Below are 16,316 nucleotides of genomic sequence, written 5' to 3' on the forward strand. Positions count from 1 at the left end.
GTATGTGTAGTTTAAGAATGGAGGATTATAGTTTTCTTGAGTATTTAGTAACATTACTCTCAGCTTCCTCATAACATTGTTACAAAGGACATTGTTTCTCTTGCTTAGTATAGGAGGAAACAGTATCCTCAAAGCAAGTTTATAGGCTTGGTGCTTGCTGGGTGAGCTGAGAGCCAGGCAGCATAGTTTCAGAGGCAGTGGTGCTTCTGACCACTGAGCCTGGATCTCACTCACATCTGGAAAGATTAAAGTCATCCTTCTAGTCTTGTTTCTGTTGATGTGATTGAAGGTTCAAACCAAGCATCTTTTAGAAGGAAAGGGTTTATTTGCCTTACCCTTCTGGGTAACAGTCCCAGGAAATTTAGGGCAGGAACTCAAACAAAACATCAGGCAGACATAATGGAGGAATGCTACCTCCTGGCTCATGCTTGGTGAGCTTTCTTACATAGCTCAGCACCACCTGCCTAAGGAATGGTGCTGCCCGAGGTGGGCAGACTGTGCTGCATCAGCTAGCAATCAAGACGATTCCCCACAGACATCGCCCTCAGACTGATCTGACCTGTAGTCTCTCTGTTGAGGACCCCACCCCCCAGGGGACTCTGAGTTATCAAGTTGTCAGTTAAAGCCAACTAAGATAGTAGAAACTGGCTTTATTTATTCATTCATTCATTTCATTGATTAGATGGTATTCTCACATAAAGAAATACTAGTTAACCTCTAAAATAAACTTTAGAATATTTTCCCCTTCTGATTTGAAGCACAACCAGGCTGGCATTAAACTTGGTTCAGAGACAAACTGACAGGGGGTGGTGCAGTTCTCTATATCCCGCTCATCCTTTCTGATGTTTTCCTCTAAGTGCTGAGAGCCTTTAATTAAGTAATATGCACAGGCAGTAGGTAATGTCATCAGTCAGTGGACTTACTAGGAACTGATGGAAGAAAGCGGAAATCAGGAGGAAGGAAAGGGTGGTAAGCCAGAGTGCGGAGTCATGTTCTACATCATGAAGCCTTCTCTTCTCTTTTCCCTGAGCAACATTTATTTCTATCTTACCTGTTTTTATGTTAGCTCACACTTGTTTGTGAAACTCTGTACTTGTTTTTATACACGGTTCTCAGTTATTCTCCTCTTCTGCCTCTCGTCCCCAATCCTGGCTGGTGTAGAGCAAGCTATTTAAGCCTCAGCTTTATTAGTTAAAAATTTAGAGATAGAAGGGAGAACAATGTCATAAGGTTACTATATAGAGAAAATATTAATAACGGCAGAGTGCTTAGACAAAGCCTGAACACTGGTGGCTGGATAAGTGTTCACTCTTAGTAGAACCCTCACCTTAATGGCTTCTTTCTTTTTAATTATTTTTAAAAAATTATTTTAAATAGCTGTAGGAAGCTGCTAAGCGCCACACCTATTTAGAAAGCCTGCTGCTTCTTGCCCCTTCTGCATAGAGACAGCCTACCAGCAGTTCCCATGGGGCTTAACCTGATTTGATCTTGGGACAGCATAAAAAGGGTTGGTGGGCACTCCCCGGAAGAAGAAGAAGCTTTGTTCAAGGTTCCCGAATAAACTGTTTGCCACGTTATCTCTTGCTGGACAAGGGTGGTCGCGACAAATAGCATTGGACTTTTTAACATAATTTTCCTTTTCTTCTCCTACCAACTTATCCTGTTTCTTTTCTGCTCCCTTTCAAATTCATGTCCTCTTATTCTTTAATTGGTATGTTCACAAACACACAGACACACAGACACACAGACACATACATATGCCTAAATGTCTAAATACAACCATGTGGATCCCTTTAATGTTGCTTGCTCACACACACACACACACACACACACACACACACACACACACACACACACACACATACACAGGCTTCCTAGTTGGTAGCCAGTTAGGAAATTCTTCCTTGGGAAAGGTTGGTTTTCCATCTCTCCATAGTTATTGATTGTCTTTAGCTCTTTATCTTCCATGGGGCCTTGTGAGATTTCTCTGATGCATGCTGGCATGTCAACTAGCATTGTCACTGGTCTTTAAGCAACCACATTGCTGAGGTGTCATGGGTGTAGCTTTAGAAGTCATATCTCTTGGTAGTTATCCTGGTCCTCTGGCTCTTAGAATGTCCCCAGCCCCTCTTCTGTGAGGCCTGCTGAATCTTACATATAGGGTTGTTTTGTAGATGTATACATTTTGTTTTGTACTCCACAGCCAGTTGTTTGCATTGTGACTTGTTGTGAATTTCTGTTATGGCCTCTGCTTTATAAACAAGGCTTCTTTGATGAGGAATGAGAGCTACATGCATCTGTGGGTAGCAGGATATATATTTTGAATGCAGTTAGAAAGTCTACTGGTTAGGACAGTGTCAATAGTAAGTTCTCCTCAAGGTTCCATGACCTCGCGGGCCATGGATGGTTGGCTAGGTTGACAGTACCAGGCACAAATTCCCTCATATTAAGCAGGCCTTAAGTCCCTTTAGATGGTTATTGGTTGCTACCAATCTATGTTGCCATTATTGCACTTATGGCATATTTTGCCATGCTGGTCATTGCTGTGGTCCACAGGCATCAGAGCTATGCTGGACTATTGTCTGCTTTTCTCCAAAGCAGCTTGCATAGGGCACATAGGGCATTGGAATACTGCAAGAGTTAGTCCTCGCGGAGTAGGCTGCCAGGTCAGACGCAGCTTGAGTCCTCCAAGCTCCATGTCTAAAGCGTGTGGTGTCTTCGGCTGTAGAGACTGGCCTTCAGATTCTTGAATGAAATGGAGAGCACTGGAAATAGCTATGTTGTTTAGAAAAGTTGCTTGACTCCCCTAGCCAATGTGTCAAAGGAGGTTTCTCATGATTGGCACTAATTCCCTCCATCTGCCTCTTATGATTATGATTATTTTATCTCCCCTTCTAAGCAAGATTCGAGCCTCCTCACTGTGCCTTCCTTCTTGCTTAGCTTCTTGGGTCGGTGGAGTGCAGCATGGGTATCTTGTATTTTATGGCTTATATTGACTTATGAGTGAGTACATACTGTGCATGTCTTTTGGGACTGGCTTACGTCACTCAGGATGGTATTCTCAAGATCCATCCATTTGCCTGAAAAATTCATGATGTCTTTGCTTTTAATAGCTGTATACTATTCCATTGTATAGATGTGCCACATTTTCTTCATCCATTCTTCAGTTGATATCTAGAGTCATTCTAGATATCATTCTAGAGTCATTCTAGAGTCATTTTAAATTACTCATGTCAAAGCTAGATGGTAAGGAAGGAAGGCTTGGACTCATTCTCAGGGAACAGAAACACTTGCTTTTTAATGAGACTTTTTGTACTGGTGAATATAGACCCCAAGACAGTGGGGGGAAAAGGCATAGAATCTTCATGGGGGAAAATACACTACAAAAAACCCAATGCTAGATAATTTTTACTTATTTATCTTCATAATTATGAAGAATTAAGAGTCATGGCTGTGCTTCCTTTTATTCTTTTTTAAAAAGGCATAATAGCTTCCCATTTTTAACTACCATTTCAAAACATGCTGTTTTTGCTTTGTTTTGGAACACAAACACTATCTTTCTCAGTATTAAGGTCATAAACAAATATTTTAAGGTTCAAAGACTTTTGAATCTTTTATTCAAACCCATATGGTTCTCCACTTAAGGTACTTCATAAAGATTGGGATACAATAAATCATTTATAGACACAACTTCTTTTAAATTATATATGAGTTTAGGTTTGCTTATTGATAGGCATAGCATATTTTCAAGAATGGAATCTTGGGTGTTTAATAATACATTAGGCTGTCTGTTCTGTAGGTTTCAGAGATATTTAACAGTCTTTGGTACATACAAATATGTATATTTTATTCCTATGAACAATGAGGCATTTTCCCTTATTATCCTATCAACATACTTGTCTACTCTAAAAGATTATTTACATATTAGTCATAGTTACATCTGTATACAAATACATGTAATTTTCATATGTATGAAGAGAGATACGCACAAGGTATTCTTGATGTGACCTTGCATTTAAGAATTATGTATTCTATTAGTATTCCAAATGAGTATATTTATACATGAGAACCTTAGTTTCCTTTATAGAGATTATTTTGGAATTAAAAAGACATAAAATCAAAAGAAGTGTGACAAACCAATTGAGAAATTAAAAGTATATTTAAAACAAATATCTAGAGTGATGCAGTTAGTTAAATTGTGGAAAACTTTAGGTATTTTTTCCCCTTGTTTTAAAAAAATGTTCTGTATACATTTACAAAACTGTGTGTGCATAAGCGTGCGTATATATGATGTTACAGTTCACTAAATGTCATCTATAAAAGCAATACACATTGGGATCTTTCTTTTTGTCTTCCTTTCCTTCATTATTTGTAAGAAGGGAACTAAATTCAAAAGTTTAACCCAAAGGAAGGTGGTTTGGAACTCTGGGTCTTAATGCCTAATTGTCAATTTTCTTATTTGGCAAACGCTTCTCACTGACGTTTAGTTTTCCTGTCATTTCTTTCTTGTTGAGGATTTTTCTTATATTTGTAAGAAGATGAAAAGAAATTACTTCAAAAGCTTTGAAAGGTGACATTCCCTAAGAACTTGCTTCCAGACAAGATCGACAGATAAGGACAGGTTGATAAGGATCATCTTAGGGACTCTGCTGCTTGGAGCTTCCATTTAATGCAGGGAAGAGGTCGCAACGCTGTAAACCTTACTTGGTAGACGGAAGCATGGTGGAGTTGGAGTAGAGAAGGAAGAGTTGATCGTGCACTGCTCCTTATACATCCAGGAACAAGCATAAAACAGTCACCCGCTACATCACTAGCATACTCCCAAATCCTCGAAAAAGACATCCTTAGTGGGAAGAAGCCCTTACATAATTTGATGTAGCTGGTTCCAATTTTCAAAATGTTTCTAGGATACAATTCTTGAGAGTAGCTAGCAATTATGAAAATAGCAAATAATTTTAACATATGTAAAAAAGTTAAAACCCACTTTAATTATATAGTTTTCATAAGCTAGTAGAGTCAATGTAGACTTTAAATAATACCCTCTTTCATTTTTTGAAGGAAATGTTAAGCAGATAATATTAAAGTCACGGAAATGTTGTCTAGAACATTGCAAGAGTGTGTTGTTGTTGTTTGTTATAAGGGAGGTATTTTTAAAATGTGTATTTTAGGGTGGAACTTCAATGTATATGAATGATTGAACTGGAGAAGGTTCATATAAGATGTCATCAAAGAACAAATGCTGTATAGTTTTTTCACACTGTAGCCTTTCTGCAGGACTAGAATTCAAAATAACATAAACACAGTAAAATGGTAAATATGTACATGCACATCAAACAAGCTTTATATTTATTATTTTCAAACTCTTCTCAGGCATTTGTATCCCAGTGGACTGCCTGAAGAATATTCCTTTTTAACTACTTTCCGGATGACTGGCAGCACACTTGAAAAGCACTGGAACATTTGGCAGATCCAGGATTCTTCAGGGAGGGAGCAAGTTGGCGTGAAGATAAATGGCCAAACAAAGTCTGTCGCATTTTCATACAAGGGACTGGATGGGAGTCTTCAAATGGCAGACTTCTTGAATTTGCAATCCTTGTTTGACTCCCGGTGGCATAAGCTCATGATTGGCGTGGAAAGAACAAGCGCCACTCTTTTTATTGACTGCATCAGGATCGAATCCTTACCTATAAAGCCGAGAGGCCAGATTGATGCTGATGGTTTTGCTGTGCTGGGAAAACTTGTGGACAATCCTGAGGTTTCTGTTCCCGTAAGTATAAAATCACAAGGTATCATCACAATAGTAATTGAAATCAAACCTGCGTGGATAAAGGTCAGCACTCAAGATATCTTTGACCATCAGCTATAGTGCATACAATGAATATAATGTATACAATGGCTATAGTGTACACAGTGACTATAGTGTATACAATGAATATAGTGCATACAAGGGATATAGTGCACACAATGAATGTAGGGCATACAATGGATATGTACCATGCACAATGTATATAGCATATACAATGGATATAGTGTATACAATGGATATAATGTATAAAATGGATATAGTGCATACAAGGGATATAGAGCACATTATGGACATAGAGCATACAATGGATATAGTGTATACAATGGATATAGTGTATACAATGGATAGTTACTTTGTAAAGTTTATTAAATACATCACTCATTCAAAAAGCTTTTGCTGGCAGTTTTGAGTGCTGTGTGGAACACAGAATTTTAGTTAAGCAGATAATTTTCAAGTCAAGGCCAACTTGGAAGGTGATATACACCAATCTGGAGCATCCTCAAGACATCGAGACAACTAACAAGGAAACCCGCACTAGTGTAGCACGTGTCATGTATTTACAGTTAATTATAAATTTTAAAGTAAGACTAGAGATAAGTCATGAATACAGCTAGTCAAGGAGTCTATGATTTTTGGAAGCAATATATTTTGAAAGGGAAGCATTTGAATTGGCAAAAGAAGGGAAGATTGTAAAAAGAGAACTGAGGGAGTATTTGGGGTGTATTCAACAGTCCAGAGACTAGTTAGTTGATTTCAGGAATTTGTGTGGATGTCAGTGGAGTGCTTGTGGGAGGTGAGTGAAGGATTATAACTGAAGATGGTAAGAAGCAAAGTTGGGAAGTCACATGGTCTTTGATGATCAAGAATAAAAATTATATAAGTGCTGTGATATGGGTTTATTTAGAACTAGGCTTTGTGAAATAGAAGAAAATAATTGTCAAAACGATTTTTTAAAATTTTGTGTATTTTTGTCTGTGTACATGAGTGTAGTGTCCTTGGAGGCCAGAAGAAGACATTGGATTCCCTCATGCTAGACTTACAGAAAATTGTGCATCATTTGACGTGGGTGTTGGGGACCGAACTTCCATCATCAGCAAAAGCATAGGCATTTAACCAAGGAGCAATCTCTCCTGCCTGAAGGAAAGAATTTTAAAGCTCTATTCATTATTTCACTGTATAAAACCATTGATATCAAAGTAAAGAATGTAATGATGCCACTATTGTATCAAATAGCACCTTCTAGCAATTCTTTAAGAATATTTTAAAGCATTTGGACAGTAATTTAAAAGTACAACCTTAAAGGACAAGTATTCTTTTAAGGGAACAGAATGGGATAAAATTCAATATAAATAAGCTGTTGACGCTAATCAATTTTTTCTACTGCATGGAGCTATAACAATCTGGTCACAGAGCCTAGGTCATAGACGGTGGCAAGGGTGATGCAGTGGTTTTGAATTGTTTTTGTGGACTGGGACCTTAGTAATGGAATTGTTCAAATAACTTGTTTTTACAGGAAGAGTTATGATTAGTGTGAAAGTCGGTGTGAAATTTCTATATTCTGTGATAGGCAAGAAGCAATTTGTAGCTGCCACATTACTGCTCTGGCTTGTAGACTCTTGAGAAAGATATTTCTTCATCTAATGAGTCATGGCACTTCAAGTGGCTGGGTTAGAAAACTGATGTGGCCACTGTTGTGAAATGCTCAAATTCCGTGAAGCAGAAACTTTGCAATGACCCTGGAGTGGTTTTCAAAGAACACAGCCTCTGAGAAGCCAGTAACATTTTTGGATGTGGGCAAGGGAGAGGAGTTCTCAGCGCCTTAAAAATGTGTTGAGTGTCAGTTGTTTGAAAAAGGGATTCAATGACCTTAAAAACCCTTCAAGATCATATAATTCTACTTTCTAGGTGCTAGTGAAGATGCCTTTAAATATTATTTGGTTCCAGAGAGACAAACTCTCAATATTACTTTCCTATAGGTGTGTCATTTGGTTCTGATAAATCCCATTTCACAGCACAACATCAGACAAGTTTGTGCCATTTTATTGTGTAGGGATGCAGCCAAGAGTCTATCATCTAGTTTTACACTGTGCTTCTAGTATAATAAGGAGCTTTTCTTTTCTTTTTTATTTCAGTGGTGGTGCATACTTTTTTTATTTCATATATTCTTTAATTACATTTCAAATGATTTCCCCTTTCCTTGATTCCCACTCCCTGCAAGTCCCATAAGCCCACTTCCCTCCCCCTGTACCCCATCCACCCCTTCCCACTTCCCTGTCCTGGTATTCCCCTACACTGCTGCACTGAGCCTTTCCAGAACCAGGGGCCACTCCTTCCTTCTTCTTGGGCATTATTTGATATGTGAATTGTGTCTTGGGTATTCCAAGTTTCTAGGCTAATATTCACTATCAGTGAGTGCATACCATGAATGCTCTTTTGAGACTGGGTTACCTCACTTAGTATGATGTTCTCCAGTTCCATCCATTTGTCTAAGAATTTCATGAATTCATTGTTTCTAATGGCTGAATAGTACTGTAAGGAGCTTTTCTAAGTCATTATGTTGTCACTCACTAGTGTTAAAAGGATTGTGTAGAGGCATGTATAATTCGCTTCCCTCCCAGAATCAGTTCTAGACTCTTGACCCCTTTCTAAAAACAAATGAAATCTGATCCCAAATCTCCATCAAGTTCAACATTGGATGGTGGTTGGTGGTGTGGTGCCATTGATAGCATTGATAATGGATGAAAGCTATAGGCCAGAAAAAACCCTTCCTTCATTCAAGACATCAATGTGACAATGTCAAATTCAGCTTTTGCTAATGTAGCCCTCCTCCCCTGCCTCCGCTCCAGCTTCCCTTGTACCTTCCTCTTCCTCTTCTTTCTCTCCTTCTCCAAAAGAAAAGTAGAAAGGAGAAGCCCATTTATTCTTTAAAAAAAAAAAAAACAAACAATCTTAGTGCCTTTAATATAGCAATTGAAATTTTTGAAATCCCTTGCATCTAATTTTCTAATCCTTAGAACAATTTTGTTCAGATAAAACCCATTTCCACTGACTCAGCAAAATAGCCTATCTCAACTAGGATTACTGGCTTGCAAGAAACAGCGCTAGGTATTAAAATTGTAATTTACTTTCTTGTCTTTAATTCCAGTCAGTTTTTTTTGGGGGGGGGAGCATGCATTTTGTAGGTATGGTGGTTCATTTGAGAGGCAGAGGCAGGGGGATCTCTGTGACTTTGAGATCAGACTCATCTACATAGTGAGTTACAGGTGGACCATGGCTACGCTGTGAGACTCCATCTCAAAAAAGTTAAAAATAAATAAAAAGAAGGAAGGAAGGACACATAAGGACACACCTTTCCTTGTAGTTGATCTCATTATTCTTAATTTCAAAGGCATTTATGGATTGTATGGAGTTTTTTTCCCTTCAGAATTTATTCTTCAGCACAAATAAAATAAACGTTAAGAAATAAAGGAAGACTGAGGAGTATAAATTGTGTCCCTAAACATTAGTCTTGCTTATTTATCTAGTAAAGTTTCTTTGAGTGCTTATATGCTAGGAATACCCATAAAATGTGTGCCTCCCCCTGCCCCCCAAAAAGCTGTTGCCTCCTTCAGGCCATGATGAATAAGGATTCATATAAGCAGAAAATGAACAGTGGAACCTAAACAGAGGTATGGTATTGGAGAATGCACCATGTGAGCCCCTCAGTCAAGTCAGGGTAGAAGGGTTAGGAGGGAGCATCAAGGAGCCTTATGAAAGGAAATGGTGTCTGAGAGGAATCTTGGAGAGAAGGAATAGTAGTTGAGACAGATGGTTTCTCATTTGGAAATTTTACATATTTATATATACATACATGCATACACACACACACACATATATGCACAAACACATATGCATACGCATAGGCACACACATTCACATACACATACACATACACATACACATACACATATACATACACATACACATATACATAGAATCAATTCAATTCATTCCTTTCCAAACTTTTAAAGACTTCTTATATTATTCATCACTTTTCAAAACTAAAGCAATCCACATGAGTCTGCAAAGTTCAGGTGTCCATGCTTTGCCCTAGACCCCTGTTTTTACCTCATAGTTTATCTTCTTGGAGTTTTCATCAATTTGCCTAAACAACTGAATTTTTTGGGAATTATTGACGCTGTCCACCACGTAGGTCTTAAAGGGTAATGGCTACTGATACACATATATCATGAGCAGCAGAAAAGCTACACTAATAGGAAACCTATTCCTCAGTTTGGAGACAGCAGATTCTCTGGGTCACTTTCAAAGAATTTTTAAGTAAAACAAAACAAAACAAAAACCAAAAAAAAAAAAAAAAACACCATGAAATAGTCTGAAACTAAAAAGGGAACATTTTAAAGAAGAATTTTCTGAATAATACACTCTTTTAGTTTTTTCTGAATATAATTGGGTTAATTCTAATCTTTCACACTTTCTCTTGATGAGCTATTTGTTTCAGGGTCAACACTTGTTTGTTTTTTTAGTAAGTAAACCCAAAGCAAAGTGTCCTTTCCACAGGCGTTATCAGCCATCAGAGGTTGGTATAAGAACCGCACAATAAAAAGGGAACCTAGGCCTTTGATGGATCACCAGTGCTAAAAGACTTTCACTGTGGCCGTTCGTGCTTCTGCCAATCTGCCCTATCTTGTGTTCCTTCCTTTCTAAATTGGAAAAAGAAACCAATTCCAAGAAGCTTTTGTGGGTGCTCACAGGGTCCGCAATTCACTCACACTCTCATCATTTACAGTTATTTACTGGGCTCGGAGCACTTTATGTTTTTTCCCTATGCACGCCTTTTAAGTTTGATACTTCTGACTTTAAGGCAATAAATTTCCAGTTTCTCATTCTCCTCATGCCTGTATTTTGAGACGCCATTTATCCCACTGCAAAGAGTGGTTTCCTGGCAGCTTACCACACACGCATGTTATTTTATGACAGCTTCTTTAGTGCTTGTTGTCAGCCTGATTGCCCGGGAGACTTATTTGGTACAGCTCTATTAGAAAACAAAGCTGGACTTTCTCCCCTTTCAGGGATGCATGTTGGGAGTTTGGCCTTGTTTGAGGGAGGATGAAAGTTTATGTGACTTTCTCCATAAATAACTCAAATCTTTCTTCTCTTTACCTGTGTGCATACTCCCAGTAAATCAACGTAGACATATTTGATGCCTTGAGGAGCGAATTTGCTCTGATTTCTTTTCATCAGATTCAGCGAAAAATGTCAGAGCTGGCAGAACTGTTGATGGAAGAGCTATCTGTCTTCTTCTTTACTCTGTAGCATTGAGTCGCATTAACCTACAAATGTGAATACCATGCACATATCATAACCTGGGAAAATAAGTTTGGATGTCATGGTCAGCATTTGTGGTATTTGAGAAATATAAGAAGCTATGGTTTTAGTGATTGGAACAGTGTATAGTTCGTGTGTTCTGTCATTAAGTCAACAGCTATTTCTATGTTACAGGCATACTTTAGATGACTAAGAAATGCAAAAGTTAATGCCAAAATGGAGCTTACATTCTGGGGAGGGGCTGAATAGTTAGCGGTATACCAGGAAATCATAAATGTTACCAGGGAAAACAAAGTGGGGAGTTGAAGTGGGACTCACTCAGAAATAAACACTTTTCAGATAGCCTGAAGGATCTGAATCTAGAGATATCATAGAGAGGAAGATCTCAGGGAGAGAGAACATGGATGACAAGGGACAGGGGTTGGTATTGCCTGATATTTGAGGGTCCTTGTGAAGCAAGATGACTAGAAGAGGAAACGAGAAATAGCTGATGAGGTTACAGAGACCACATCATTAGGCATCTGAGGAAAGATGCTGGGCAGGCAAGATGGGAGCTCTTGGAGTTTAAGGGGGAGGATCATCCAGGAACTGAACTCTGGAAGTTGCGAACATTTATGTATTATGAAAGCCATGAAGTCCTAAGTGTGGTGCTGAAGACTCACTTCTGAGGGAGCAAAGATTATCGTCACAACAAGGAAGATTTATTTAAAAAGGAAGAGTGTATGACTGATGAGTGAAACAGGGTTGTTGTGTCTCAAGAGTTGAGGAGAAAGACTTATTTAATGTGGATGTAACAAGAGTTGTTTCAAGGCTGGACAGGTCACGTGAGGTGGAGGCTGACAGTCGACTGTTGGTTTGAGAGACCAGTGAGTGAATCGAAGACCTGTGGTCTGTTGGAATGAAAACTCAGTGGGAAAGGATTCAAGAGAAAGTGAGGAGAGGAATTGGAAACTGAGCACAGACACTGTTTTGAGTTTTGTATAAAGGGGAGTAGAAAATAGAACAGCATCAGGAGAGGTTGTGGATGGAGGAGTGGTATTTCGTTCTGTTTGGAAGCTACTCAGAATGCCTCCTTATAGTTCAATGCATAGTACTTCTTGAAACCCCCTATAATAGCTCCTGCCTGAAGTATCTTCATGAAATGATCTTCTAAATCAGCTCACTTCTTACCATATCTATCCACAGAAGAGTAATCATTGATGGTAAAACTCAATATATTGAAATTCCTGGGTCCATACTGAGGAAACTCCTGCTGTGTACTCTGCCCCAGTTAATGTGTGTCCTCCTCTGCATAGGTCTTATTCTTGTGTTTGTTCCCTTCCCTCTCTTTAAAACTGTCTCTATCCTCTCTATCCTCTCATCTCTGTGTGTGAAAATAGCAATTGCTGTTTGGACCCATTCACATAATATATGTTACGTGATGGCTTTGGCCAGAAAAACTGTGTTACCATTTTGAGTGCTTTAATATTTACTGCTAAATGCATTTTAAAGCAATATGTGGTCTCTCTTTTTGCTTCCAATTTATCTTTTATTATTTTTAAATAAAACTAATAAAATTTATTTTAAAATGTACAATTCAGTATTGACATTTTTTACCTCATCAGAATAATTCATGCTAGTTAAATGCCTCTTAAATGTATATGATATCTTCTGAAGCTAAAACTAATATGCACTCAATCAATTTTTAAAATCTGTTTGGAACATTAAGCATGATAGAAGTAGAAAAAAATCTCTTATGAAGTCCTCTATGAAAAGAAATTGTGACAGGTTCCTGATTAGAGAGAAACCATTGCATCTCCCAGGGAGAATACACAGTGTAACTGTGGCTTCATAGAATGAATTAGGTAGTGTTCTTTCTGTTTCTATTTTGTGGAATAGTTTGAAGAGTATTGGTTTTAGCTCTTCTTTGAAGGTCTGATAGCATTCTGCACTAAACCTATCTGGTCCTGAGCTTTATTTTTGGTAGGGAGACTTTAAGTGACTGCTTCTATTTCTTTAGGGGTTATGGGACTATTTAGATGGCTTATCTGATCCTTATTTAACTTTGGTATTTGATATCTGTCTAGAAAAGTGTCCATTTCATCCAGGGTTTCTAGTTTTGTTGAGTAAAGGTTTTTATAGTAGGATATGATGGTATTTTTGAATTTCCTCAGTTTCTGTTGTTATATCTCCATTTTCATTTCTGATTTTGTTAATTTGGATACTGTCTCTGTGCCCTCTTGTTAGTCTGGCTAAGGGTTCATATATCTTGTTGATTTTTCTCAAAGAACCAGCTCCTGGTTTGGTTGATTCTTTGTATAGTTCTTTTTGTTTCTACTTGGTTGATTTCAGCCCTGAGTTTGATGATTTCCTGACTTCTACTCCTCTTGGATGAATTTGCTTCTTTTTGTTCCAAGGCTTTCAGGTTTGCCATTAAGCTGCTAGTGTATGCTCTTTCCAGTTTCATTTTGGAGGAACTCAGGGCTATGAGTTTTCCTCTCAGCACAGCTTTCATTGTGTCCCATATGTTTGGGTATGTTGGGCCTTCATTGTCATTAAATTCTAAAAAGTCCTTAATTTATTTATTTCTTCCTGGACCAAGTTATCATTGAATAGGGCATTTTTCAGCTTCCATGTGTATGTGGGCTTTCTGTTGTTTTTGTTGCTATTGAAGACCAGTCTTAGTCTGTAGTGATCTGATAGAATGCATGGAATTATTTCTATCTTCTTGTATCTGTTGAGACCTGTTTTGTGACAAATTATATGGTCAATTTTGGAGAAGGTACCATAAGGTGCTGAGAAGAAGGTATTTTCTTTTGTTTTATGATGACTTGTTCTATAGATATCTGTTAAATCCATTTGGTTCATAACTTCTGTTAGTTTCACAGTGTCTCTGTTTAGTTTGTGTTTTCATTGTCCATTGAAGAGAATGGGGTGTTGAATTCTCCCACTATTATTATGTGAGGTGCAATGTGTTCTTTGAGCTTTAGTAAAGTTTCTTTTATGAATGTGGGTGCCCTTGCATTTGGAGCATAGATGTACAGAATTGAGAGTTCTTCTTGGTAGACTTTTTCCTTTAATGAGTATTAAGTGTCCTTCCATGTCTTTTTTTTTTTTTTTGATGATTTTTGGTTGAAAGTCAATTTTATTTGATATTAGAATGGCTACTCCAGGTTGTTTCTTGGAACTGTTTGCTTGGAAAATTGTTTTCAAGCCCTTGAGGTAGTGTCTGTCTTTGCTACTGAAGTGTGTTTTCTGTGTGCAGCAAAATGCTGGGTCCTGTTTATGTATTCAGTCTGTTTTTCTATGTTTTTTTTTTAATTGAGGAATTGAGTCCATTGATGTTAAGAGATATTAAGGCATACTGATTTTTTTTTGCTTCCTGATATTTTTGTTGCTAGAATTATGTTTGTGTAGCTTTCTTCTTTTGGGTTTGTTGAAAGAATATGCTGTCTTGCCTTTTCTAGGGTGTAGTTTCTCTCTTTGTGTTGGATTTTTCCACCTATTATCTTTTGTAGGGCTGGATTTGTGGGAAATATACTGTGTAAATTTGTTTTTGTCATGAAATATCTTGGTCTTTCCATCTATGGTAATTGATAGTTTTGCTGGTTATAATAGCCTAGGCTGGCATTTGTGTTCTCTTAGGATCTGTATAACATCTGCCCAGGATCTTCTAGTTTTCATTGTCTCTGATGAGAAGTTTGGTATAATTCTGATAGGTCTGCCTTTATATGTTACTGGGCTTTTTTCTCTTACTGCTTTTCATATTCTTTCTGTGATGGGAGGAATTTCTTTTCTGTTCCAGGCTATTTGGAGTTCTGTAGGCCTCTTGTATGTTCATGGGCATATCTTGTATGTTCCTTTATGTTAGGAAAGTTTTCTTCTCTAATCTTGTTGAAGATATTTACTGTCCTTTTAAGTTGGGAATCTTCATTCTTTTCTGTACCTATTATCCTTAGTTTTGGTCTCTTCATTGTGTTCTGGATTTCCTGGATGTTTTGGGTTAGGAGCTTTTTGCATTTTGCATTTTCTTTGACTGTTGTGTCAATGTTTTCTATGGTATCTTCTACATCTGAAATTCTCTCTTCTATCTCTTGTATCCTTATCTCTTTCTTAGGTTTTCTGTCTTCACAGTTGTCTCCCTTTTTGATTTCTTTATTGCTTCTATTTCCATTTATAGATCCTGGAAGGTTTTGTTAAATTCCTTCACCTGTTTGGTTCTGTTTTCTGGTAATTCTTTAACGGAATTTTGTGCTTCCTCTTTAAGGGCTTCTACCTATTTACCTGAGTTCTCCTGTATTTCTTTAAGAGAGTTATTTGTGTCCTTCTTAAAATCCCCTATCACTATAATGAGATGTGACTTTTAAACTTGCTTTTCTTGTGTGTTGGGGTATCCAGGGCTTGCTGTGTTGGGAGAACTGGGTTCTGATGATGTCAAGTAGCCTTGGTGTCTGTTGCTTATGTTCTTGCCCTTGCTTCTTGCCATCTGGTTATCTCTGGTGTTAGCTGGTCTTGCTGTCTCTGACTGTGGATTGTCCCTCCTGCAAGCCTGTGTGCCAGTACTCCTGGGAAACCAATTCTCTCTGGGAGGAATTTGTGTATGGAGAGCTGTGGTACAGGGTCAGCTCTGGGGTATAGACAGAAACTGGAAGGTTCCTGTTCCTGGCTATTCCTTGATTCCTGTGTCCTGATGGCTCTGGGAAGGTCCCTCTTGGGTCAGGAATTTGAACAGAAGTGATGGTCTTACCTGTGCTCTCAGGCTTGTCAGCTCTCCTGGCATACGTGCTCTCTCCTGGTGGTATTTGGGTATGGAGCACTGTGGCATACGATCAGTCCTGGGCATTGTGACTCATGATCACCTCTGGATGCAGACCACATAAGTGGTCTTAAATAATATTTTTGTGTCCTTCATAATATTAATCTTCAGGTACACAATTTAATAAATGAATATGTTCTCAGTGTGCCAGCTCCATGTTGGCTATTTTCTCTTGATTCTGAGCTTCCTGCTGCATTCCCAGCAAGTGTCATCTGGAGACAGGATGTCTTGATGACAGGAAAAGCCAACAACTCATCAAAAGCCATAAATCAGGATATGATCTGAGACCTCTGTATTCTTTTTTTGTTGTTGTTGTTGCTATTGGCTGGACAAAATATATTTATTCTTTCTTTTTACTATTAAATACATACTATTTGTCATTGACTAGAC

The 16,316-nt window shown here is 38.1% G+C and overlaps 1 protein-coding gene across 1 annotated transcript in view; it reads left to right on the top strand.

Annotated features, from left to right (window-relative positions):
* The window catches only part of Col9a1 (collagen type IX alpha 1 chain), an 83,078-nt gene that overhangs the window by 3,140 nt on the left and 63,622 nt on the right, over nt 1–16,316 (top strand). The window contains exon 5 of the mRNA XM_052193268.1: nt 5,371–5,767. Within this exon, the coding sequence (XP_052049228.1) occupies nt 5,371–5,767 (397 nt within the window). The remainder of the gene's footprint in view (nt 1–5,370; nt 5,768–16,316) is intronic.

This window comes from Apodemus sylvaticus, chromosome 9 (assembly GCF_947179515.1).
Source record: "Apodemus sylvaticus chromosome 9, mApoSyl1.1, whole genome shotgun sequence".
Lineage (NCBI taxonomy): Eukaryota > Metazoa > Chordata > Mammalia > Rodentia > Muridae > Apodemus > Apodemus sylvaticus.